This window comes from Megalops cyprinoides, chromosome 1 (assembly GCF_013368585.1).
Source record: "Megalops cyprinoides isolate fMegCyp1 chromosome 1, fMegCyp1.pri, whole genome shotgun sequence".
Classification (NCBI taxonomy): Eukaryota; Metazoa; Chordata; class Actinopteri; order Elopiformes; family Megalopidae; genus Megalops; species Megalops cyprinoides.
In genome coordinates this window covers 7,644,706-7,671,285 of record NC_050583.1, presented here as the reverse complement: position 1 = coordinate 7,671,285, position 26,580 = coordinate 7,644,706, and the positions used below count along the sequence as shown (strand labels likewise).

The following is a 26,580-nucleotide window of genomic DNA, read 5'->3' as shown; positions in this document are numbered from 1 at the left end:
CCTCAAATCAAATAAATGTTGTTCAAAAACAAATTCTATATTTACAACTGAAGACTCCACCCACCTCCGTCTATATGCATGAGGGCCTCCTCCGCCTCACCAGATGGGTGGAGGCTATTCACAGGCTTATCAATTATCTTTATCTTCCCGTAGGCAGAGAAAATCTCCTGAATGAAATAAAATTTTTGATTATTTTTTCTTTCATAGTTCCTCAGAAAACCTTTTGGTCTCCCTTACTTCTTTTTAAACATTTTTACAGTGTATTATATATATATATATATATATATATATATATATATATATATATATATAAAGTATATGGACAAAAGTATTTGGCCACACCTGTTTTTCAGGGTTTGGGCTAGGCCCCTTATCTCCAGTGAAGGGCAATCTTAATGCTTCAGCAAGGACTATAAAGACATGGTTTGATGAGTTTGGTGTGGAAGAACCTGACTAGACAGAGCCCTGACCTCAACCCCATCGAGCACCTTTGGGATGAACTGGAACGGAGACTGCAAGCCAGGCCTTCTCGTCCAACATCAGTTACCACCTGTTTTGTTTAGTTGTTTGGTAGAGTTGTTTTATCATGCATTGGAGTATATGCCTACAAAAAAGGTTTGGAAGGTCTGGAAAGTTTTTTGTGTTAGTTTCCCACTTTCTTTATTTAGTCTTAGTGGCACATTTCACTATTTTCAAAAGAAATGTTTGGAAATCTAAAATATGATATTTGTTATAAGATAGAAAAGAACTGTTTTAAGACAAATGTTTGGTGAAAAATCTTATGTGCCTAAGACTTTTGCACAGTACTGTATATCCAATATGAAAAGAGCCACAAGTCAAAAACCTCTCTTTCTACCTGTACAACGCAGGTTACTTTTCATTCAAAAACAATCCGTTAAAAGCTGTAGGCCCACATATACCGTACAATAGTAAATGCAACTACAGTCATGCTATTCCCACATGACAAAAATTATTACAATTGCTGATTATTTCCATTTATACTGTAATTTCAGTTATTAGTGTAGTTTAATAGACACGAAATTTACAGAAATGAAGGCCCAGAGTGCAGTACTGGCAAACTTAATGCAGAATTACAGGCTGTCATCATTCAAGCCTAGTAAGACAAGAATATCAGATGCAAGATAGCCTTGTGTTTTCTTTTGGAATACTGAAAAAAAAATCTTAAAACTAATTCTTAACTGGTGTAGTCTATAGGCTCCTAAGACAAAGATACATAACACATCAAAAGGGGAAAATATGGTAAGCACTTTTCTGAGCTGGGTATGACATTTAAGGGCTGCTAAAATGTAGGTATTTCATATGAATGTCACACGGAAATGTAGAAAGTGTATATATGCACGCCCATCATATTCTGTCGTTTTGATACACACATACACAGACACACACACACACACATACAATGACTACAAACGTATATGACTATATATACACATATACATACTGTATATGTTTTGGCAGCACATGGAGGGCAGCAGCATATTAGGGATGTAGCCGAATCCGAATAGGCTACATATATTCCATATATGGAAACATATTTCTTCGCCCCGAAGTTGCTCGTTATTATTCGGGGTGGAAAAGCCATGATTGACATGTCTGTGCGGCAGCCATTATGTTTCTTCAGATCGTTTCGTATCATTGTGTGTGACCACAAGATAAAATTGCCCATTCTGTTTACAGCATAGGACTTTGATTTCACTAACTCGTCGTTTCGTTTACTACACATTATTGAAAAGTGATCGCTCTGTTCTGTAGTCGCCCCACCTGGTCAGTGGCAGCTGGACGTTGATTTCCTCCATTTAAAAAAAAACAATCGGAATCGAAATCGGAATGGGGCACTACGAAAAAAACATTTGCCCGATTTACCGTGACTTCCGGTATAAACCACACTTACCTCCGATCTACTATCCGAATACAGATAGAGACAGATAATTTTGTCGGTTGAACAGATACAGATAATGACGTGTCTGTACATCTCTAAAATTTATATATATATATCAGTGGCGGCTGGTGAGCTGGAAACAGGGGAGGCTGAAACATTACCTTTAAATCTATCATTACTTTCAATCTGTTCCCCTTTATCATCCTTGATTAACAATAAAACAAATAATTCACAGAATAATTGACACCAATCGCGTAAATTGAGTAAATGATTATGCTCGCGAAACAGCGCAGATTGTCTGTAGTTTGTGTGCTTGCGAAAGCTACATCGTGAGATTGTTTAATTAACAAGGATGACATTTATCGATTTAAATTACATTAAATGCTCATGACACATCACAGCTTTTGTGAGGTCTGTGTTCTGAACGTTATTGTTCATTGCACTCAACCTAACCTAAAAGTTTATTCTCAGTAATTTAAATCTAACTAAATTTAGCTCCGTTTTGTAATTTGAATTTTGTAACACAAGAAAGCTATAATGTGAATCATTTAAGAGAAAGCTTTGGGATTACTTGACACTTAATTGTTCAAATCCTTGTTAATTAACCTCATGCTGTAGCTTTCGCAATAGCACACAAACTAGACAATCTGAGCTGTTTCGCGAGCATAATCATTTACTCTATTTACGCATTGATGTCAATTGTTCTGTGAATTATTTGTTTTATTGTTCATCAAGGGGGATTATTATTATATTAAGAGTTCAGAAATGCTATGTTTTGTTTTGCAATGTCTTTCTAATTATTTAAGTTCACTATTTTGAATTCACTGAACGATTTATGTGCTCTTAAGATTGTGTTTTAGAGACACTGCCATATTGAACTTGCATGCTAATTGCCGCCTATTTCATATTATTATCTAGTGTATATCCCGAGACCTAATCACGCTGACTGCACTCGTTTCAGGTAATAATTTTGGGATTTGTTATCGTCACCAAGGGTTCTATTAGCATTAAATCGTTACCATACCAATGGTTTTATTTACAACGACAGTCATGTTGTATGAGCTGCTTACTAGTTAGTTTAGCCGACCCCAGTTGAGCGTGGTGGTCTGATCAGACTGGCAAGATGCATTATGACGTGTTCGTAACACTCGTGATACTCATGTAGAGTTTATGTCATGTTCTCAGTTTTGTACTTTATTGTAATAAAAATGGATCACATGGTTTTACAAGGGTAACAGGTATGAACGAAAGTGTTTTTGTCTTTCTTGTGGGCACATTATGTGTCTTTTGTTATTTTGGTCGTGCCCAATTTACATATAATGATTTATATATATCATGACACATAATCTGACTGCTGAGTGGTGTATATCCCGACACCTAATCACGCTGACTGCACTGTACCACGTTTCAGCAAATAAAGAGAACCTGTGATCCACCCGGCTGCCGAGTGAAAAAACGTGTGGAAGTGGTAGAGTGGGACAACAGCCCTGACCCGTATAATATAATTTATTTATATATAATTTATATAATTTGGGTTGTCAAAATAACGTTTTAATTTAGATTAGTCTAATTAATTATGGAAAAAATAACGCGTCAAAAAAATTAACGCAGATTAATCGCACTCTATGATGCCCCTTGACCCCATACGTCACTGTGCATTTAAGCATTTATCATACTCAACTTCAGGCTAACTAGGTTCTTTTATATCATACACGGAAACGCGGAAAAGCGGAGTGAATCATGTATAGTTAAAAGTGCCAGTGCTGTTATAGGCCTACTGAATATGTGCACTCATGGAATGCCTCTTGTCCAATCAAATTACTTGGTCAAAACTAACTGTTGTATAAAGCACAGTTTGAACATAAAATGCTTCTCACGGCAAATATTGATGTATGCGATTAATTTAGATTAATCACAAAGCATGTTATTAATTAGATATACATAGACACACAGATACAGGGGCAGAGAGAGAGAGAAAACGTGTGTGGGTTAGTGCGTGAATGCGCGCATCTAAAAAGTCTAACAGGAAATTAAAGTTACCTGAAAACTTCAGCTGTCGTTGGCTGTTAGAATGAAGAATGTCGGGTGACTGAAGGAATTTTGATGATAAAGAGATTCAAGTTAACCCGATGAAGTATTTATTGTAAATCGTCGACAGGTTTGATGGACTCTAAAATTGACAAGGATGATAAAGCTAATGACATGTTTTCGAACAGAATAGTCGTGTTGTACATTTGAAACAAGATAACGATATCCTGCTAAAACTGAAACATCCCTTTTCGTGGTAGTTACACCCATTTCAGAAGGAAGCTAATTGTATCTTAAAGCGGAATCTTAAAATGTATTTCTACATTACGGTCTTAGGAGATGTGTAAAGGACCGAATTCAGTTTCAAGGAAAAAAAAGTCTGCCGTAACACCTAACGACTTCCTTTCGTGTTTTGGTCCAGGTGTGTTGACTGAAGTCATTGAAATACGATTTTTAAAAGGAGAATCCACCAGGTTAATTTACAGAAAGAGTTATGACTTTATGCGTTTCTAGTTTGTGTTGTTCTTGTAAGCAACAATGTAATTCAAGAATACATTTAATATTACTGTGACACGGAAACGTATGATGTCTGTGTGCGTATGTGACTGCGCAGGTGCACGCGCGCATAATATTTTGTTCGTGTTGCCGTGAAAAAGAAAGTTAGCTAAAATAGTCACACACACACACACACACACACACACACACACACACACACACACACACACACACAAAATATATATCTGATAGAGTTATGACTTCATCCGTTTAGAGTTTTTGTTCTTGTGTAACAAAAAAGCAATAACGGCCTGCAGAGCTTAAGAGATGGCCAAATACAAGGCAGTAAAGAGTGAGCTTATTATATAAAATTAACATCATTGCATTAATTCACTTCACTCCTGGTAGACTTAATTGGCCTGTGGCCATGCGCGAATATTTTTGCATGTCAAGTTGACCAATACCCAAAACGAAACAATGGTAAAAATGAGGAAGAAAATTGAGGAAGATTGTAGACACACCTATTATTGAATGTTCTGGGGAAGAGGAGTCACAACACGGCTACAACCATACTTCAGAGGGGACGAAGACAGTAAGCAGTTTATTGGTCTCGGGTTGACATTTTTAGGCTGCTGAAATTCAGAAACACATTTAATATTACTGTCACACGGAAATGTAAGTCTGTGTGCGTTCGTGATTGTGCGCAGGTGAGCCCGCGTATTACATTTTGCTCGTTTTGACATGTAAAAGACAATGAATGTTTGCTGAAATACTCAGACGTCATTATATCTTTTTAGAATACCTTTTAAACTTTGCTCCTATAACGCCAGATTAAAGGTAAGATGGTGAAATATTAACTGTAAAGTTCGACTGCCTTCATGCAATGGACAGCTTTGATCAAGCTAATGCCCTGATTTCGAGCAATGTCAGGGGGTTCCGAGAGCCACAACCGCCAACGTTGGCCCCCGGCACCCAACTCAGGTAACCCAATAGATCCGCCCGCCACATACGACCAGGACGTAGGACTACGGGTACAAAAGCTTTATTGAAAGGGAATTGAAAGGGACGGCTCACGCACTCCACACTACCCCGTGCACACACACACACACACACACACACACACTCCACACGGTGACTCCACAGACTCGCCTCCAGCGCCGGCCCCGATGGCAGAAACGAGACCCCTCTCGGCTCTGCTAGGCTGGGCAGACTGCAATCAGGATCGCGCACACACACAAGTGGCAACACCGCCAGTCACGTTCCTTACTGCACAGGGGCACCGCCCCGATTCGCCTCCTGCCCAGCCTGGGGTGCCGCCGCTCCAGCCTCGCTTTTCTCCTCCCGCCGGCTTCCACTGCTTTGCCTGGCCCGGGCGTCACTTCTGGAAGCGGTCCGGATCTGCAGCGCTCTGCCGTCACTCACTCCTCACTCCCGCACCTATTAAAAAGAGATCGCCTCCCGGGATCTCTCCCCAACACACAAAAGAAACGAAACCAAACTTAACCAAAAATATTCCCCAACCGAAAAGAAAACCCGGCCGAAAACGATAACCAAGATCCAGACCGGAAAAAACCACGAAAACTAAACGAAACGAAACAAAACGAAAAGAAACGAAACCGAAACAAATATATAAATGTAAAACCTGCGGCGCAAAGCGTTTCTTTCCCGAGCCGTCCGTCTCGCGACTGCCTGAATGGTCGTGCTTTAAACCCGAACTCCCGCTGATCAAAGACAATCCAGAACAGCAGGTAGGCAAGTCTGAATTAAATATCAAGGTACCGGGTAAAAATTGTCTTCTGCAGCACCTATTACCTTTTTAGTATCTTTTTGTTGATCCAAATCATGGCAATTCGGTCGTCAAGTGATGGTCCACAGGTGTGGTTTAAAGAATCAGTAATGACTTTATCCATTAAGTGTTTGTTACAGTGTGTATACGCAGGGAACACAGACGGAGAAGTGAACAAATGGGTAAATACATGACAGTAAAATGTAGGGGTGTTTTAGGAAATGACCACCATTGCGTTATTGCACAAAACTCTTGCTGGACAACATTGACTTGTGTCGATGTGCGAAAACATTTGTAGTCTAGTTCCGGAAACGAAGCAACGATAATAAAGTGTTTACTAAACTGGCCTGTGGCCATGCGCGAAGATTTGTATGTCAAGTAGACCAATTCCCAAAACGAAACAATGGTAAAAATGAGGAAGAAATTAAGATTGTAGACACCCGTTAGCCTACTGAACGTTCTGGGGAAGAGGAGTCTCAACACGACTACATCCATAATTCAGAAGGGACAAATACAGTAAGCATTTGTTGGTCCCGGTTTGATATTTTTAGGTTGCTGAAATTCAGGACCGTGTGTGGTAACCTCTTGTAAAAGGTTTCCAAAAAAATATGACACCGCTTTTTAAAACATGCCCACACTACATGCGTGCTGCACATCAAAGCAAGGCCCTACAAGATTGAACAAGTTTACTCATGATGTTCAGACAAGCCAATTAAAACAAACGTTCGTTTTAGATGTTCTGTGGATACTAGTGTCTTAAGTAAAGGGGAGATTCCAACTCCACCGTGCCGGGCCTCACCTACGTCCCAAAATAAAAGGAAACGCAAAAAGACAAAGCCCTCCGCGTTGCTCCTCTGGACGGGCTGACGGCTCCGGCGGCGACCCACGTAGTCTTCCCGCTAGCAGCTTGTGCCAGCTCCGCGGGGTAGCCTTGAGGGAAACTGTTCAACAGCCGGTCTGCCCTCCTCCCTCTCCACCTCGTTCCGGGGACTCACGCACACAATCGCCGGTTCGCGGTGTCGCTTCCCTCTGAACCGGGGAACCATCTCTCGCACACGCACTTTCGCGGTGTGAGGGCTCTCTTCGGTCCCGGCTGCGTCCCGGAACCGTTCAGCGTTTCCCTTCTCCCTCAAGGACTCGCCGCGTTCACTCTTCTAGTCGCCGCTTTTCCCTGGAGCCGCCTAAAAACACACAAAGACAAACCTCTCATCCACGCACACCCAAAAGCAAAGGAAATTAACCACGCAAAATGGTCTCAAAATTCCGCCCGGGACGCGACTCCCGGGGCTCAACCCAAATGCAAAAAAAAAAAACAAAAAGAAAATAACCAACTGAAAAGTAACAGTGCCGGCACGTTCAACGGAAAAAAATGACCAACGGAAAATCCCCACAGTAAAACCCCACGCACTCGGCCTCCCAGCGTCTCTCTCGTGCTGCTCCCACTCACCTGCCTAAATAGTCCTGGCGTCCCCTTAACCAGATAGGCAAGAGGTGCGGAGCACGCACCAGGCGGCGAATCCCGTCACAAACCCGAAACGCCCGAGCCCCCTCGCTCTCCCAGGGAGTACAGCGCGTCAATTACCGCTGTCTGGAGAAAGTCCTGACACAGCCAAGCTTGTTTAAAACATATTTGAACATTTATAGTTTGTGTGCATTTATTAGCTGGTGTGTTGTTGAAAGAAAACAGGGTTTAATCACTGTGCTGTCCATTACCCCCACATTTACAGGTCTACTGTCCAAACTCCCAAGGTCCTTCCCATTTTCCTCTCCAGTGCTGCCTCTGAAATGAGTCTCTTTGTTAAGCTTCAGGATGGGGGGACTTCCTTTGGAGAAGGAAAAATTTATGGAACCACAAGCCCTGAGAGCATGAGGTGAGAGTCAGTGCACATTCTAATTTGGTAACCATGCCTTTTTAGACTCAGTGACCTAGTTCTGAGGTTCTTGTTTATCACAATTTTGTTGATATTACATAATATTACATTTATTTAGCAGATGATCTTATCTAGAGGGACTTCCAGCACAAGAATTCCATGCTGAATAAGCAATAATGTCAGACCAGCTTAGCAATGCTCCCAAACCAGTGAGTGTGAGCAGAACACCATTCAAGCCCTACCAGAAGTTACCATGTGCTAACCTGACTAGACAGCCTAAAAACTAAGACAAGCCATTACACACAATCATACATTGCCGTCACTAAATCCATTACCACTGTGGGACCAGTACAGACAGGTGTCATGTCTGAAAGGAGTGACCCCATTAAGATGGGACAGTTAGTTGACCTATGGTGGCAGAGCATAGTGATCTGGGCGGTACATATGCTTTGAGGACGGACTGTAAGTATGAGGGGGCTGTCCCGTTCACTGTCCTGTATGGTAGCAACAAGGTTTTGAACTTGATGCTAGCAATAATTGAAAGCTAGTGAAGTGAGCTGAGGAGGGGTGTGACTTGACTACATTCAGGCAGGTTGTAGACAGTCGTGCAGCTGCATTCTGTATCAGTTGTAGGGGTTTGATGGCACCGGCAGGAAGACAAGCAAAGAGGGACTTACAGAAGTCTGTGCATCAGACTACCAGGGACTGAACTAGCAGCTGCATAGAATACACAGGGGCAGATGCTTCAGATGTTGTACAGAAAGAATCTGCATGCCTGACTCACTGCTGCAGCCTGAGAGGAGAAGGACAGTTGGTTATCAAGCATTACCCCAAGGCTTTTGACACTAGCAGTGCTATTGGTGAAAAATCTTGCAGAGTCTAGGCTGAGGGAGAGGTCTTGAAAACAGAGATGACCTGGAGGGGATGTAAAGCACCAGGTTAAGCTTTAGCCGGTGGTCCACCATCCGCTGTGACGTTTCCTTCACGCAAGCTGAGATGCGCACAGAGACTTGTGTGTCAGCTGGCAGAAAAGACAGGAAATGTCAGCATAGAAGTGGCATGAAAACAGACAAATAATTATTTGTAAAGTACATTAATCCTTTGGGACTTAAATACATGTTGCTCATATCCTTGGGGGGGGGGTCCTCAAAATTTGTCTTTGTTGGATTATTTGCTTTTCAGAAGAGCAATCATGGCTTTTTCTGTTTACTATAGGCCCATATTGTCGTGTAATTCAAAGTTGATTCTTCACCAGAGCTGTGGCCACTTTTTCTCCTGAGTGACTGGCATGCTGTGTGCAACTGTGCAGTGTGTTCAGAATCCAGTGCAGTGGGGAACATTACAAACGAATCTAAAACAATGCCCTAGAATTCTTTTGATTTCACATTGAATGAATCCAGAGGCACTTTGACCTGATTTTGCTGATGATTAGGATTCTCTCTTTCCAGACTTAATCTCCTGCTTAGTCCTGTAGAAAGTTGGCGGTACCCACGGGACAGAAGGAGGTTCGCACCACTGTCCAAAAATGGGGAGGTGGTCCACCCTTATAGAGAGGTAAGAGATAAGTCCGGGCAAAGATGAAAATCTATGGAAGTGGGTGAAAACCTGCATCAGAGACTCAGTCACCAGCACCACCACTCTGTCTGCAGAGCAAGAACACAGAACAAACCTTTTGATCTTTAGTGAGACAGAGCAGAGAGTGAAAGAAGTGTGAGAAGTACACAGTATCCTTTCAGAGGCTTTTGCCATATACCTTGCTAATGAGAAATGTGTTGCTCCTTCTTCTCCAAAATTATGCTTGAAGTAACAATTTGACTGCATGAAATATATTAAAAGGGGAAATGTGCGCTTCAGGTTCTGAAGTGCTCAAAACTGTCTTGTTATAATTACCACTGATTTGTAGCGCAGGCGTAATTGAAAAGCAGATAAGTTGCTTGTAGCCACCGTGGATGAGATGGTTAGGCCACAATATCCAATCAGTTATTTGAAGCTACTTGAAAAAGCTGAGGAAACCTTGGAGTTATCATTCCTTCAGAATGGAATTGCAATTTGTTTTATTGGTAAACAAATTATTGCAGATGTGTATTTACTGATTTGTACATGTGATTAACTTTTTTTGTCATAGACTAATTTAGTCATTTCTATTCATGAAAAGGCTGCACACTGTGTCCAGAGAAAATGATGGATGATAAACATGTGATGATATTACCAAAATGTTAATGTCCAGGTTTACAGTTATCTCCATGGCTCGGCTTGTTTTATTAAAAACATCTCAACATTAACTTTGTAAAGTGCATGTTTGTTAATGTTTTATTCTCTTTAAACCATGCAAACTGAAATGATGCACTCTAAGCATCTAATCATAGTAAGTGTGTTGCATACTTTGAGAAAAGCTGAATGCTCATCCATTCATCATATAGCAATACTTCAATGAGCAGCAGTGTGGTGTAACCCAAAGGTTGATGGTTTCATTCTGTGGTGTGAGATGGTACTCAGAACTGGCTGAGCAAATATCCTGCTGTATAAATGAATAACGTAAAAACTGTAACCTATGTAAGTTGCTCTGGATAAGAGCATCTGCCGAGCAGTTCCACTGTCCCCTTTAACAGGTAGGCTACATTAAAGCCAGTGGTTAATATGGAGAAAAACTGTTATATTTCATTGTACTGTTCCCATTCCAATGGAATCCCAATATAGAAGTCATTTCCTGAATATTCACTCATTCCTCTAAGTCAGTACAGCTTCTGTGCTGTAAACATGTATGGGTCTCCTGTCTGGATATAATACACTGTTGTCATCTCTGTGGGCCTTCGACTCTATACCTGACCTCTCATTGAGGATGTTGTGATGGGGCATCTTATTGTGTAGTCTGACATTACTATGAATACAGTTACAATCTTTAGTGCTTCCTGATATTCAGTTTGTCTCTACATTTTCCAACAGTCACCAATGGCAGCTGCACAGCCCCTGAACCAAGATAATCTGAAACTGAAAACAAGTAAGTGTTTCATGCCTTTATTTCTAGAACAAAACTCAGTACTTTCTCTTGGAAAGAAGCACGTTGACTGAGTGTTTTGAAATTCACAGCAGGGATGGCAGGACTAGGCCTGGGGCCACACCCCTGTTTCATTTACATCAGCAACTTTGTTCCTGTGGAGACATTAAAATAATGCACATTGGGGGATTTGTATAAAACAGCGTTATGTCTAGATGCCAAAGTCATTTTTTTTCATAACTTGAAAACAGTGATTCATGATATCAATTCCCTAGTGTTGCAGAGCAGAAAGTAGTAGCTTGTGAGTCGAGCATAAAGCCAATAGGCTAGCGGGTAACAAGGAAGTTTCAGCGGTGATATCACTCCCTGAGACTTGGTTTAATTTTAGAGAATTGGTTTTAATTATTTTTTGTAATTTAACTAACGTCATTGCCTATGGACCAAGGTCCAATTTGTTTTCAGCTCAGCTGGTAATGATGTTAATTAGAATGAGTAGTTTGATGAGAATAGAGGTTTGGATCTCACTTGTTGCAGAGCTCTTTTGCATTTGTTACGTAGTCTTACCACAAATGGTAGTGCCGTTGCCTAAACACACAAGATCTCAATGTTTCATCCAGTTGTATAGCAGTGTACAAATAGCACTGTCAACTTTGAAAGCTGTCAAAACCTTTATCTGCCCACAACAGTAATGGAGTACAGAGGCTTTTGGAATCAGTGCTTCAAGGTTTGAGATCCACTTGTCAGAACTCAGGCAGGGACTCAAGCGCAGACAGAGGAGATGGATGCCAAAAACAGGTTTAATAATCCAAACGGGTAATCCACAAAACGAAGTCAGGGCAGGCAGAGTCAAAAACCGGGCAGACACGGCGACCAAAACCACAGGGCAAAAATGAGGAACGAAGTCAGGAAAAACAGGCAAAGTCCAAAACCAGAAAAACGCAGCAAACATTCCACAAATCAGGTCCAGAAATCCAAGTCAAGAATAAACAGGAAAAGCAAAGGAACCAACAGACAAACCAGAACAGACGGCGAGTAGCGAAACAGCAAACTGAGACGAACTGGCAAACAAGACAGAGACAAGCAGGGAGATATAGGGCTAGGCTGATGAGGTGATGGGAACACAAGGAAAACAAAAGCACATGGACAGGGAAAAGAAAACAACCGGCTAAGACGCCGCAGTCATGACACCACTGCAGTAGCAATACTAGTGAATGTTGTTACTCTTATTTACAGATGTTTTATATGGTGTTATTTTGAAAAAAAGTTACATTTTCTATTTAGTAACACAAATGTATTATTCATATTCATCAAATGAACAATTGTGTTTCCCTCTCCACCTGCTTAAGACCAATGTTGGCATCTTGGTGATGTCCTGTTATGCATCACATTGATATGGAGACGAGGACTGTTTTTTGGAGGAGCTTTTTATATAAAAGAAAACATTTCTCTGAAACAAGGATTGTACAGTGCAAAGAAGCATTCTCCTCAAAAAGGCTGAACTGCTGTGAATGCCACTAACACCTGTTTCCATTATTGCAGTGCGCAGGCCATATGGTATTCCTCTGAATGGTTCACGGAAACAAGGCTTTTCCTTCATTCCTGTCATACTGGGTGTCACTGCACTATTTATACTGGTCTGGATTGATGTTTTTACCCTGAAAGGTAAATATAAACTTATTACTTAATTTATTTTCTTGGAGGATGTATTTCAACAACATTTAGGGGGCAATGCTGAATAACTCAATGTTACAAGCAAGTGACAACTGGGAGAAGCTGTATTTAGTGTTCTATGTAAATACATACTATAGAATCTGGATCTATGGAGTCATTTCAAAAGAAAAGATTGTTGTATGCAGTCTTTAGACATCATAAATCTCAATCTGGTGATATAATGCCTAACACTAAATTATAATTGCTGTGTTATTCCACAGAGTCAGAAGTGAGATGTATGCCTCATAAGCTGAGGATTGTGCTGGTGGGTAAGACTGGAGCAGGGAAGAGTGCAACAGGAAACACCATCCTGGGGAGAGAGGTGTTTAAAGAGGAAATTTCCCCTTTGCCTGTAACCGTGAAGTGTGAGAAACATAGTGGAATAGTGGTAGGGAGAAATGTTACTGTGATTGACACCCCAGGGATCTTTGACACATCCATCTCCAACGAGCAAATCAAACGGGAAATGGCAGAGAGCAGCAATCACATATTCCTGCTAGTGATCCGACTGGGGACATTCACAGAGGAAGAGAGAAACACTCCAAAGTGGATCCAGGAGAATTTTGGAGAAGAAGCTTTACAGTACACTATTGTGCTGTTTACAGGGGGAGATAAGCTGAATAAACCAGTGAGGGAGTTTCTGAGACATAGCAATGAGCTTCAGGAGCTCATCAATAACGTAGGTGGTGGATATCATGTCTTTAATAACAAGGATAGGGACAACCACGATCAGGTCATACAACTAATTGATAAGATAGAGGCGCTATTGTTTAAGACTGGAGAGTTTTATTATTTCAGTTTGATAAACCAGAAGATTCAGAGAGAGATAAGAGAAGAGGAAGAGAGAAAGAGGGAGGAGTCAGAGAGAATAATACGAGAGGAGGAGGAGAGAAAAAGGGAGGAGTTAGAGAGAACAATACGAGACGAGGAGGAGAGAAAAAGGGAGGAGTTTGAGATAAATATAAGAAAAATGGAGGAGAGAAAGAGGGAGGAGTTAGAGAGAATGATTAGAGAAGAAGAAGAGAGAAAGAAGGAGTCAGAGAGAATGATTAGAGAAGAAGAAGAGAGAAAGAGGAAGGAGTCAGAGAGAATGATTAGAGAAGAAGAAGAGAGAAAGAGGAAGGAGTCTGAGAGAAAGCTCAATGAGGAGGAGGAGAGAAAGAGGAAGGAGGCCGAGACAGAGGTCAGAGAGGAGGAGGAGAGAAAGAGGAAGGAGGCCGAGACAGAGATCAGAGAGGAGGAGGAGAGAAAGAGGAAGGAGTCTGAGAGAGAGATCAGAGAGGAGGAGGAGAAAAAGAGGGAAGCAGTTCAGAAAATGGTGAAAGAGGAAGAGCAAAAAAAAAGGGAGGAGTCTGAGAGAATAATTAGAGAAGAGGAAAAGAGAAAGTGGGAGGAGTCTGAGACCAAGTGTGCGAAGTCTGAGACAAAGATCACAGAACAGGAAGAGACACAGAGGGGAGAGAGTGGGGTACGAGAGGAGGAGGGACAGGGGAAGAAGTCTGAGAAAATCATGACAGCAAATGAGAAGACACAGAGTGAAGAATCTGAGAGAAATATCAGTGAAGGAGAGAGACACCGGAACAAGATAAGCAACTTGGCTCAGACATGTGGCCGTAGGATAATAGTAGTTATGGTAGTAGGGGTAATAATATTTGCAGTGGTAACAAAATCTGCTTACAAAGTGATACAGAAGAAAGAGGAGAGAAGGAGGCTGGAGTCTGAGAGAGACATCAGAGATGAGGAGGAGAGAAGGAGGCAGAAGGCTGAGAGAGACATCAGAGATGAGGAGGAGAGAAGGAGGCAGGAGACTGAGAGAAAAATCAAAGAGGAAGAAGAGAGAAAGAGGCAGGAGGGTGAGAGAAAAATCAGAGACGAAGAGGAGAGAAAGAGGGAGGAGGCTGAGAGAAAAATCAGAGAAGAAGAGGAGAGGAAGTGGTTGGAGACTGAAGGAAAGATCAGAGAGGAAGAGGAGAGAAAGAGGGGGGAGACTGAGGGAAATATCAGAGAGGAAAAGGAGAGAAAGAGGAAGAAGGCTGAGGGAAAGATCAGAGAGGAAGAGGAGAGAAAGAGTGAGGAGAGTGAGGGAAAGATCAGAGGGGAAGGAGAAAGAAAGAGGCAGGAGAATGAGAGAAGAGTCAGACAGGCTGAGAGGAGAAAGAGGCAGGAGGCTGGAAGAGAGATCAGAGAAGAGGAGAGAAAGAGGCGGGAGGCTGAGAGAGAGATCAGAGAGGAAGAAGAAGGAAAGAGGCAGGAGACTGAGGGAAAGATCAGAGAGGAAGAGGAGAGAAAGAGTGAGGAGACTGAGGGAAAGATCAGAGAGGAAGAGGAGAGAAAGAGGCTGGAGACTGAGGGAAAGATCAGAGAGGAAGAGGAGAGAAAGAGTGAGGAGACTGAGGGAAAGATCAGAGAGGAAGAAGAAGGAAAGAGGCAGGAGACTGAGGGAAAGATCAGAGAGGAAGAGGAGAGAAAGAGGCTGGAGACTGAGAGAAAGATCAGAGAGGAAGAGGAGAGAAAGAGTGAGGAGACTGAGGGAAAGATCAGAGAGGAAGAGGAGAGAAAGAGTGAGGAGACTGAGGGAAAGATCAGAGAGGAAGAGGAGAGAAAGAGTGAGGAGACTGAGGGAAAGATCAGAGAGGAAGAGGAGAGAAAGAGTGAGGAGACTGAGGGGAAGATCAGAGAGGAAGAGGAGAGAAAGAGTGAGGAGACTGAGGGAAAGATCAGAGAGGAAGAGGAGAGAAAGAGGCTGGAGACTGAGGGAAAAATCAGAGAGGAAGAAGAAGGAAAGAGGCAGGAGACTGAGGGAAAGATCAGAGAGGAAGAGGAGAGAAAGAGTGAGGAGACTGAGGGAAAGATCAGAGAGGAAGAGGAGAGAAAGAGTGAGGAGAGTGAGGGAAAGATCAGAGGGGAAGGAGAAAGAAAGAGGCAGGAGAATGAGAGAAGAGTCAGACAGGCTGAGAGGAGAAAGAGGCAGGAGGCTGGAAGAGAGATCAGAGAAGAAGAGAGAAAGAGGCGGGAGGCTGAGAGAGAGATCAGAGAGGAAGAAGAAGGAAAGAGGCAGGAGACTGAGGGAAAGATCAGAGAGGAAGAGGAGAGAAAGAGTGAGGAGACTGAGGGAAAGATCAGAGAGGAAGAGGAGAGAAAGAGGCTGGAGACTGAGGGAAAGATCAGAGAGGAAGAGGAGAGAAAGAGTGAGGAGACTGAGGGAAAGATCAGAGAGGAAGAAGAAGGAAAGAGGCAGGAGACTGAGGGAAAGATCAGAGAGGAAGAGGAGAGAAAGAGTGAGGAGACTGAGGGAAAGATCAGAGAGGAAGAGGAGAGAAAGAGTGAGGAGACTGAGGGGAAGATCAGAGAGGAAGAGGAGAGAAAGAGTGAGGAGACTGAGGGAAAGATCAGAGAGGAAGAGGAGAGAAAGAGGCTGGAGACTGAGGGAAAAATCAGAGAGGAAGAAGAAGGAAAGAGGCAGGAGACTGAGGGAAAGATCAGAGAGGAAGAGGAGAGAAAGAGTGAGGAGACTGAGGGAAAGATCAGAGAGAAAGAGGAGAGAAATAGTGAGGAGACTGAGGGAAAAATCAGAGAGGAAAAAGAAAGAAAGAGGCTGGAGACTGAGGGGAAAATCAGAGAGGAAGAAGAAGGAAAGAGGCTGGAGACTGAGGGAAAGATCAGAAGGGAAGAGGAGAGAAAGAGTGAGGAGACTGAGGGAAAGATCAGAGAGGAAGAGGAGAGAAAGAGTGAGGAGAGTGAGGGAAAGATCAGAGGGGAAGGAGAAAGAAAGAGGCAGGAGAATGAGAGAAGAGTCAGACAGGCTGAGAGGAGAAAGAGGCTGGAGGCTGAGAGAAAGATCACAGAGGAAGAAGAGAGAAAGAGGCTGGAGACTGAGGGAAAAATCAGAGAGGAAGAGGAGAGAAAGAGGGAGGAGACTGGGAGAGATCAGAGAGGAGGACGAGAGAAGGAGGCAGGAGACTGAGAGAGAGATCAGAGAGGAAGAGAGGAGAAGGAAGCAGGAGAGAAAGAGGATGCAGGCTGAGAGAGAGATCAGTAAAGAAGAGGAGAGAAAGACGCAAGAGGCTGAGAGAAAGACCAGCGAGGAGGAGGAGAGAAAGATGAAGAGAGACTGAGGGAAAAATCAGAGAGGAAGAACAAAGAAAGAGGCTGGAGACTGAGAGAAAGATATTCAGTATGACAGCACTGGCAGTTTTAAATATACATATATCATTCCGCTTTACTGATTCAATCGTTGATTACACCAATGCGAACTTAATTCGCATTTACCGACACCGCAAATGTGAATATGTTTCTGATTATGATGAACAAGAACCTAGATAGCCTGCAGTTGGGTATGATAAACAATAGCTAGCTAGCAAGCCTACCGTATATATCTAGCCTATCCATGTATGCTAAAACGTAGCTCGCTAGCCTGTTATGGGCTATGATTAAAAGTGGCTTCTTTGCCTTTACGTGTAGGATATACAGCTGGTGAGCCTGCTGTTAGGTATGAAAGAAAGTAACTAGCTAGCGTTTTCGTGTATGATAAAAAGCAGGCAGCTAGCTAGCTAGCTAACTAACCTGCAGTCAAGCAACTGTTCATGTGTTACTTGACAGCACGTGTAAATGTAATCCTGAAGGAACTATTTGTGTCAGCGGAGCCGAATAAATGACAAAAAAATTGTCTCAAATTATCGTTACTTGATGAACAACATCATTTGTAAAACTGTTGTATAAAAGCAACATCACACTGGATGTCGTGCTGTTATACTGAATATCAGCATGGCTGTGATTATCTTTGGTACTCGGCCTGAGGCCTTGTGCTGATATATGGCGATATTCACTACAACAGCATTTGCGTTGTAACATGAGTGGACAAGGTGGACACAGCCAAAAAATGCATCTCATTCTCAAGCACATTATTCAATAAAGAAGAATCCAAAGACATGATCTGCTGTTGTCACAATTTTATTTTCAAGATAAAATTTTAAAAAACAAACAAAATCATTAAAAAAATGTATGCACGGTGCGTACAGGATTACGGCTGCCGGCATCACTGACTGGAAGTGGTATGACGATGCAGCCCAGAAGTAAAGAGTGTTCTGACAACAGTTGCTGGTGTGTAAGCCTCATCAATACATGGTACCAAGAGAAAATATGGCAAAAGAAGTGTGGCGGCAGGTTAACCTGCCTCTTTGGGAGTGGATAATTGGTTAACATTTGTACCTGGGATTAGATCTCTCCCTGCTCCAACACAGCTGATTCAACTCGTTACGAACTCCTGAAGCTGCTTAATAACAAACTTATCATTTGATTCAGCTGTGTTGGAGCAGGGAGAGATCTAAAACATGCAGGCCAAGGGGTCCTCCAGGAGAGGGAAACACTGGTCTATTGGGTCTCTAGTGTGGGTGTGCTGATGGACCTTGTGATAGTGTGTAGTGGGGTCATGTTGGTGTGCCTTATAATGGCTTATAGGCTAATACTAGTCTTTGAAATCTAGCCCTTTTGCATGTAGGGATATTGAGAGGGTGTGGGGTGCCTCCAGGTTACTCGCGCAATGGACTAATTATTACTATTATTACTATTATTACTAACTACTACTAAGAGGCCAACTGTTTTGCCCCGACCTATGCATGAATTATGACGTACAAAAAAAAGAGTATTTTTATTGTACAATTTGTTTGTGATTGCTCGAAGCCTCTAGCTCCGGACCAGACCGGGTTATCGAAGGTGGTGGCATTGGTTAAGCTGCCTAGTTAACATTTATCACAGAAGGAAATATGAATTCCGTCCATCAACCAGACGAGTTAAAGTTGACGGGTAACATCAATGAGAACTGGAAAGCTTTCAAACAAAATTTCAAACTTTATACACTTGCTATCGGGCTGGAAGGAAATGATCGCTGGAAAAAAGTATTTCTGCTAAGGCCAAGGCCACACCAGCTGCGTCACGTGTGCGTGACGGGTACATCGCTGAACTGCTGCGGCTTGCATGCGTGTGTTTGTCCACACCACCAGTGTTTCTGCTGCGGCGATGCTACTGCCAGCCCTATCTTTCTACACTGTGAAAAAGAGTAGTTCCTTGAAGAACCTAGGAGCTCCTACAAGAACTCAGATGTTCCTCAGTGCTCTTAGAGGTGCCTGTAAGAACTTTTGGGGTTCCTCAAAGAACCCATTTGAATTAAGATTCCTAGAGGATCTTTAGGCTACTGTATTTGGATATCGGAGCAGCTACACGAAAACTAAGAAAAGAAAAATAAGCAAGGGAGGCAGATATTTTACATCAAGTAAAATAAGGTTCCTCAAAGCACCTTAAGAGGTTCCTCCACAATTTCAAATTGAAGAACCTCAAAAAGTTCCTCAAGGATCTTGTTCTTCTAACAGTGTACATTGAATTTGGCTTTGATAACGGCCATCAATAATAGAATGTTTGATTTAAATCATTAAATTTAATTTATATTTAGACAAAGGATAATAAGCGTGTGCTCAATCGTACAATAATAAAACATAATCAAATATAATAAAGATATACAACAATCCCTCTTCACTTGGCCTTGCTCCGTTTAAAAGCCATTTTCATGGGGGGTTCGGGGGTTCTGTTCTACAGGTTTCCATGGGTGCGTGTAAACTATTATGAATTAAAGGGAGCTTTCTGGTTCTGGGTAGGGTGAATCACCACAGGCATCCGGTTAGAGATGAGTCGTCAAGGATGTTCAGAGGTTCAGAAGATTTATTCATCAATGCCGACACTCCAGTAGCAATTTTATGTTATGTGGTTCTAGAAAACAGTAACAACAATATATAAGAAACTGAAATCACAATCTCAATACAACCAATAACTGTAATATAACTGTACAGTTTAGGGTAAATTCTTTACTGCCCCCTAAAGGTTACATCTTAGCAACATAGTATTCTTAATCTTAAACACAAGTGAACGGATTCATAATATCCAAATGTTTAATAGGTACAGAGTACTCGAATGTAAGTACAAATTCCGTCAGAGTGAAGTCACTTCTTCAATCTTTACCTCATTTCCTCTACCCTAGTGCGCTCCTTTTCATGTAATTTTATATATATATTTTTTTTCTAGCTTTTTAGCTTTTCAAAATTTTTTTTTGTAGATTTTCATAATAACAGAGATTGTGTTTCACTTATATGTTGAATAAAGTACATGTCTTTGTTATGTGCCACATGTCATGATGTGTTGTTAAATGCACACTGGAAGTTGCCTGGATAAGAGTGCCTGTTAAATGACTAAATGTAAATATAACTGTAGTGGCGAGCCAGCTGGTTTGAGTTGGATTAGTGGTTGGTTGTCTGTGGTCTCAAAATGGCCAATACAGGCTCAGCGCAGACCGCTCAGTGCAATTCTTTTAAATAGCTAGCGAACGTTTGTGAAGTTGTCATCATCATACATGTATGTTCATTTTGTTTGCTGCAAAGAGAGCTGGTTAGCTAGTATCGTAGCAAGCCACCATTTTGTCAGCTAGATTAACTGTGTTTTGATTTTAATTTCTTTTACGTAGCAGCCTATGAAGTAACTAACTAGCCAACCACTACTCTAGCTAGTTAATCTAGTGTATGTGAACTGTTTTTATTCAAACAGGCAGCTAAATTGCTACCCAGCTAACATTAACTAGCTGGCTAACCTTACACAGCCTTCCAACAGGCAAGCTGAGAATATCGTATGCAGATACTCCTGAAAAACAACACAGACAGTTTGTGACACATGAACACACCTTTGCACCCTGCTCAATTCATAGTCTATTCCTCGCTGTTTAGGCAATACCATATTACGTTGTGTGCTGGTGACAAAATAGGAAACAGGTTGTTTGATTCTCAGACCAATATGGATACACTGGTGAAAGATAAATACAAAAGGTAAAATGAGGTCAAGACTCAGTAAGACCCAGTATTCAGCAAATTATTGCAAATTATTGTGCATCATATGCTGTCCTCCTTTTTTCTTTTCTTTGCAAATTACTTTTAAGCCAATTTGCATATGCTAGCAGCCCTAATTATTTTTGATGGTCAATATTAAAAGTGGTTGTGCCAATGCATAATAGTACCGCTCAGAACTGGTCTGAATATACAAAAATGTGAAGATCGTCAACTTGTTAATCTATCTGGTTGTTAATTTATCTGGTTTACATAGCTGGCAAAATTTGATTGATAATTTGATAATTCTGTGTGTGTTACCATTGGACACAGAATTACAAATGTGGGATGTTGGACTGGTGTGATGTCCATAGCTGTATGGAAGGAGATTATTGTGTTTCATTTAGAATCATGTCACCTCCCTTTCCTCCCAGTCAAAAGGTATTTCCTTGCATGTCACCCTGGGGAATGATATTAAGTTAATGCATTATGACTGCACACTGTCAGTACTCCGGCCCCTTAGCTGTTGTTTTGGTGTTCTCCCTGTCCGTCAATGTGGTCCATGTGCTTTTGTTTACTGTTCCCATGTGTTCCAGCCCTGCCCCGCTCTCTGCCCTGTCCCCGCCCGCCTGATCTCTGTCTTGTTGCCAGTTTGTCTGTTTCATACCCGCCTGATTATTCATCGTGTTGTTCCTGTCCTGATTTTTGCCCGACCTCCGACTTTGTCCCTGCCTGCCGCCCTGCTTTGGTTACCTGTTCTGCCTGCCTGCCCAGTTTGACCCTCCCTGTTCCTGTTTTTGATCTCTGTTCCTCGTTTGCCCTGCCTCGGACTGCCTTTCTGGCGTTTGGCCCTGCCTGTTCTAGCACTACGAACCTGCCCTGTGACTTCAATAAAACCACTTGGAACCTGAGTACGTCTGGTCTGCATTTGAGTCAGTGCCTGTGCCCTGACAGCACACGCTCACCGACTGATCATAAATTGTACAAGTCTGACCACATTTTGTTGTGTCACAATCTGAAAGTTTAATGCATTTGAATTTCATTTCATTCAATACACAAAGCATACAACACTTTAATAGAGGAAAATTCTTTCATTGAAAAAGAAAATTGAATGAAAAATGGAAAACTGAAAAAACCAACATGGGGACTGTTGTGTAGAGCTGTGTTGAGGTCCTGCAAAAGATTTTTCTATTCAATTTAACTCTGGACTTTGCCTCACTTTGACTCACTTTGTTTTGAAGCCACTCACTTTGTATTGAAGGTTTTTCCTGAAGGATCTGCCTAGGTTTTGCTCCATCCTTTCTTCCTTTGATTCTGAGAAGCCTTCCAGTCCCTGCTGATGAAAAACAACCCCACAACATAATGCTGCCACCATCACACTTCGCAATGGGCATAGTGTTGTCAGAGTGATATTAAAGCCAAACAGCTAAATTTTTTTCACCAGACCAAATGTTATTTTCCACATTGTCTGAGAGGCTTCCACGTGCCTTGTTGTATAAAGAGCAAAGGAAGAAGGGCATTGGTCATTGCTGCTCTGATCAATGCCTTTCTTACCTTGCTGCTCAGTTTTAGAGGATGACCTGGCTGATGGAGATCCTGGAGAGTTTTGTTTCGCTTTCACTTATTGGCAATTAATTTCAAAGTGCAGATCATATTCTACTAATATGTTTACGCCCTATAATTTTGAAATGCATATCAGAGATAACCAATTAAATTAAAAACAATGTAAGGTTTACATTTACACCGATCACGAATAAAAGAATGCAATGAGGTTAATATAAACATAACTCATATAGTATTGTCACTGAACATGTATACCAGGCCAAGTGGTGAAGTGGTTAAGATACAATGGGCCCATGTCCATGTGGGTTCAAGCCCCACTCCTAACAACATGAAACAATTGGCAGCACTAGGAGATGGTAAGGCGCAAGGGTAATGCTGTCAAAACATCTACAACCTTTGATTAACATTTCCTTCATCATTTTTATCATTCCTATAATTTCATTTTCTGAAGTGTTATACTTAAGTCAAATCGTTGCCCGTGGCAAACTAACTTTCATTTTCTTTTAGACGTCAAAACAAAGAAAGTACGCACACTCACACACTCACACGCACACACGCACACACACACACACACGCACACACACACACACACATTCTGTAAATACCAGTATCACAGAAATATAAAACATATACCTGCAATTCAGAAGCCCCAAAGATCTCATTACCAGCTTAACACACTGCTTACTGTATTGTGCACATTGCGAAAAATTTTGAGTCGTAATAATAATAATAAGCTGCATGTTGCTGTGAGTGTACTTAACATGCAAAACAATATTGCCATCTTTTTCCATATTTTGTCAATGTCTATTCTGCACATTGATGCTTTCCATGGAGTCCATCAAACATTTTATCGATTTACAATTTACATTTTACCACCCTGGGCAGCACGGTGGCTCAGTGGTTAGCACTGCTGTCTCACAGCAAGAAGGTCCTGGGTTCGAATCCCGGCCATCCCTGGTCCTTTCTGTGTGGAGTTTGCATGTTCTTCCTGTGTCTGTGTGGGTTTCCGCCGGGCGCTCCGGTTTCCTCCCACCATCAAAAAGACATGCATGTTAGGGTTAATACTCCTGTCAGTGCGCTTGACCAAGGCACTGACAAAAGAACTGGAGTTTGTCCCCGGGCGCCGCACTGCTCCTGGCTCCTGGCTCCTGTCTGTGCACGCGTGCACGTGCTCACTGCTCACGGTGTGTGGGATGGGTGGCATGCAGAGGATGAATTTCCCCATGAGGGATCAATAAGGTGTACGATTATCTTGCTTTGTAGTAACACATTGTCTTCACTCACCTGACAATATTATCGTCTTACTGTCTGACTTTTTTAGCTAACCTAATCTGAATTTTTCTTTAGATGTCAAAAGGATCAAATTTTCATACGTCCGGCACCCCCTCACACACACGCACGCACACACACACACAGAAATTACACACAGAAATTAAATTTATATGATTAGGATAGCTTATCTAATTACTATTGGAACTCCTCTATATTCACTGTTGTATGCAGATGCCTGTGAGCTCACGCTGGACCCTAACACAGCGCACAGAGAGCTGTCTCTGGGGGGAACAGGAGTGCGACGCTGAAAAAGGAGCAGGCACATCCAGATCACCCTGGCAGATTCGAGGCACTGACACAAGTGCTGTGCAGAGAGGGCCTGTTTGGGAGCTGCTGTTACTGGGAGGTTGAATGGAGTGGGACGAAGGCTGTGGTGGGGGCAGCGTACAATGGCATCGAGAGGAAAACAGGGTCTGAGGACGCTCGTCTCGGGCGCAACAGCAAGTCCTGGAGCGTGGTATGGTCCCCTGATAAATGCTTCGCCTGGCACAAAAACAAACACACCAAGATAAATTTTTTGGGGTCCCTCTTCTCCCGCAGAATGGGGGTGTACCTGGACTGGCCGGCCAGAACCCTATATGAATAAAATTTAAAGCCACTGTAGGACTGTAGCCTGGTGGCCTGCCACTTGGCATTAGTACACGAGGCATTGTTTTCGAACAGACAGTGCAGTACCTCACACTTATCTGAGGTTGCAAGACACGAACAGGAAAGTAGTTTACCTTCAACATGACACCTCCTAAAGGTACATGGTTAATTTTGCTATGGTCATTGCGTGTCTCATTTTCCTATGGTGAATGCACTTCCCCATTTGCTTTGCATATGGTAGTATAATAGCCAGTTTCCGTGTGGAATCACATGTCCATGTGCTGTTTTTCCACAGCTGTCTGTCTCTCTCATCCGCTGCTATTGTGTGCATGCATTAAGTACAGCTTACTGTAACTCACACGGCTCCAGGGTCGGTTCAGAGTGTAGTCGCCATAGATGTGGATCTAGGAGCAAATTTCCAAACCCAAATGTAACTGTAACCATTATAGGCTGAAGATCAGTAACTTCACCCAAGGCTCACAATCTCTGAACCCCACACGTCATGTTTTTTTTCTCATTCAACTACTCACCAGAGTGGCATTCTATCTGAGTGGCATTCTATTTTTGTCATTTCTTTTCACATTTTTTCTTTTCATTCTTTTAATAAATAATCAGAATGGTAAAATACATAAATAACAGAGTTTGGCTAGTGGTGGTGGCACCCTAGACAACCAGCCTATGTGTAAAGCCAGTGCATCTTGTACTCAGCCATTAACATATCCCATCTCCCCAGAGACATGACGGTGAAGACTATCCCAGAGAGTTTTAATATAACACAAGAATTTAATGGGATTTGTAGAACTGTACATATTCTCTTCATTAATGCAGTAGAGGGCAGGTGGAAGTGGTTCCTCACAGGAATTGAGGTTGTTTTCCTACTGTAATATAATAGAGGGTAGACTCAAGCAGAGCTGGTCTGAAGTCATAGTGCAAGCCTACAGGACTTCTTCAAGGAAATAAATTAAAAGACAACTCTTCTTTCTGTGTGGGCGGCAGTGTTGGCACTGGATCCCGAGACCAAGGCCCTCTACTCTCAGTGGTCCAGCCTCACCAGCTGGGACGGCCTCCTCCATGGCCGCTGGCAGTCCCCCGAGGGCTGCCCCAACATCCTCCAGCTCCAGGTGCCTCACCACCAAGGTCCTCCAGCTCGTCCACAGCTCGGCGGGGGCGGGCTACTTTGGGGTCGCCAAGACCCTACACTGACTGTGGTTCTGATTCTACTGGTTGGGGTGTCGGCAGGACGTAGAACTCTACGTCCATCAGTGTGACTCCTGCACGGCACAGAAGGGGCTGACCCCGCACTCCCAGTACCAGGCGGGGGCTCCGATACAGCGGCACAGCTCCGGGTCGCTGTGCCGCTCCGCGCCTGGGGAGCGGCACAGCGACCAGGGGCAGAACTTCGAGGCTGAGGTGTTCGGTGAGGTCTGTCGGCGGCTGGGGATCAAGAAGACCCAGACAACGCCACTCCATCCTGAGAGCAACGGGCTGGTTGAGCGCTTCAACCACACCCTGGCTACCCAGCTCACCATCCTAACTAGCTGCTCTCAGCAGGACTGGGACCTCTACCTGCCCCTGGTCCTGTGGGCGTACTGGCAGTGCACCCGGTGCACCCCTGCGGCCCTCATGTTTGGGCGCAAGCTCCGGCCACCCACGGACCTGGTGTTTGGCCCGCCCCCCGAGCCCGAGGTGGAGGGCGCGCCTGGATTGGACCTCCACAACCTCCGGGAGCGGCTCCGGGAGGTGCACAAGCTGGCCAAAGGTGCACTCTACAGCACCGGGATTCAACAGAAGCGGGCGTACTACTTGCGCTGCGCAGGGGAGGACTTTGGGGGCGCTGGTGTCGGTGTACAGCCCAGAGAAGAAGAAAGGTCTCTCCCCCAAACTGATGAGTCAGTGGGTCGGTCCGTGCATGGTGCTGGAGAGACTTTCGGATGTTGTGTACCGGCTGGTCCAGTGGAATAGGGTGGCGGTGCTCCACCGTGACCGGCTCGCACCCTACCAACCCTTGCCTCCATCTGGGGGGGAATCAGGGTCCAAGAGCCAGCCATCAGCTCCTGTCGCGTCGCCGAAGGCCACCGAGGGACCTTCAAAGCGGGCTCCGCGTCAGCGGTCGCTCCCCCAGCACATCCGGGACTTTGTTGTCGGTTGCTGGGGACAGCAAACCACCTCGGCAGGGGCAGTGTGGCATGTTGGGGGCAGTGGTCATCCTTTCCAAAAGGACCCAGCTCACTACAATATCATACACGGAAACGTATACACATTTGCGCCGTCGGTAAATGCGAATTACGTTCGCATTGGTGTAATCAACGACTGCATCAGAACGTGTGTAAAGCGGAGTCATACATGTAGCGTTGAAAGTTACCTGAAAACTTTGGCCGTCATTGGCTGTTAGACTGAAGATAAGGTCAGGTGACTGAAGGAATTTTGATGATAAAGAGATTCAAGGTAAACCG

The 26,580-nt window shown here is 43.2% G+C and overlaps 1 protein-coding gene and 1 long non-coding RNA gene across 2 annotated transcripts; both read left to right on the top strand.

The window, feature by feature from the left end:
• Window positions 1–6,059: 6,059 nt before the first annotated feature.
• On the top strand, window positions 6,060–9,646 carry LOC118773655. Its single transcript, XR_005004738.1, has 3 exons — window positions 6,060–6,171; window positions 7,937–8,080; window positions 9,529–9,646. It is a non-coding gene; the product is annotated as an uncharacterized LOC118773655 (long non-coding RNA).
• A 3,042-nt stretch (window positions 9,647–12,688) lies between these two features.
• Window positions 12,689–16,242, top strand: LOC118784175 (trichohyalin-like; the record flags this gene model as incomplete). Its single annotated transcript, XM_036538245.1, has 4 exons — window positions 12,689–12,737; window positions 13,007–14,171; window positions 14,580–14,717; window positions 14,937–16,242. Coding segments are annotated over exons 2-4 (2,592 nt in total), but the record flags the coding sequence as incomplete, so codon positions are not given.
• Between the last annotated feature and the right edge of the window lie 10,338 nt (window positions 16,243–26,580).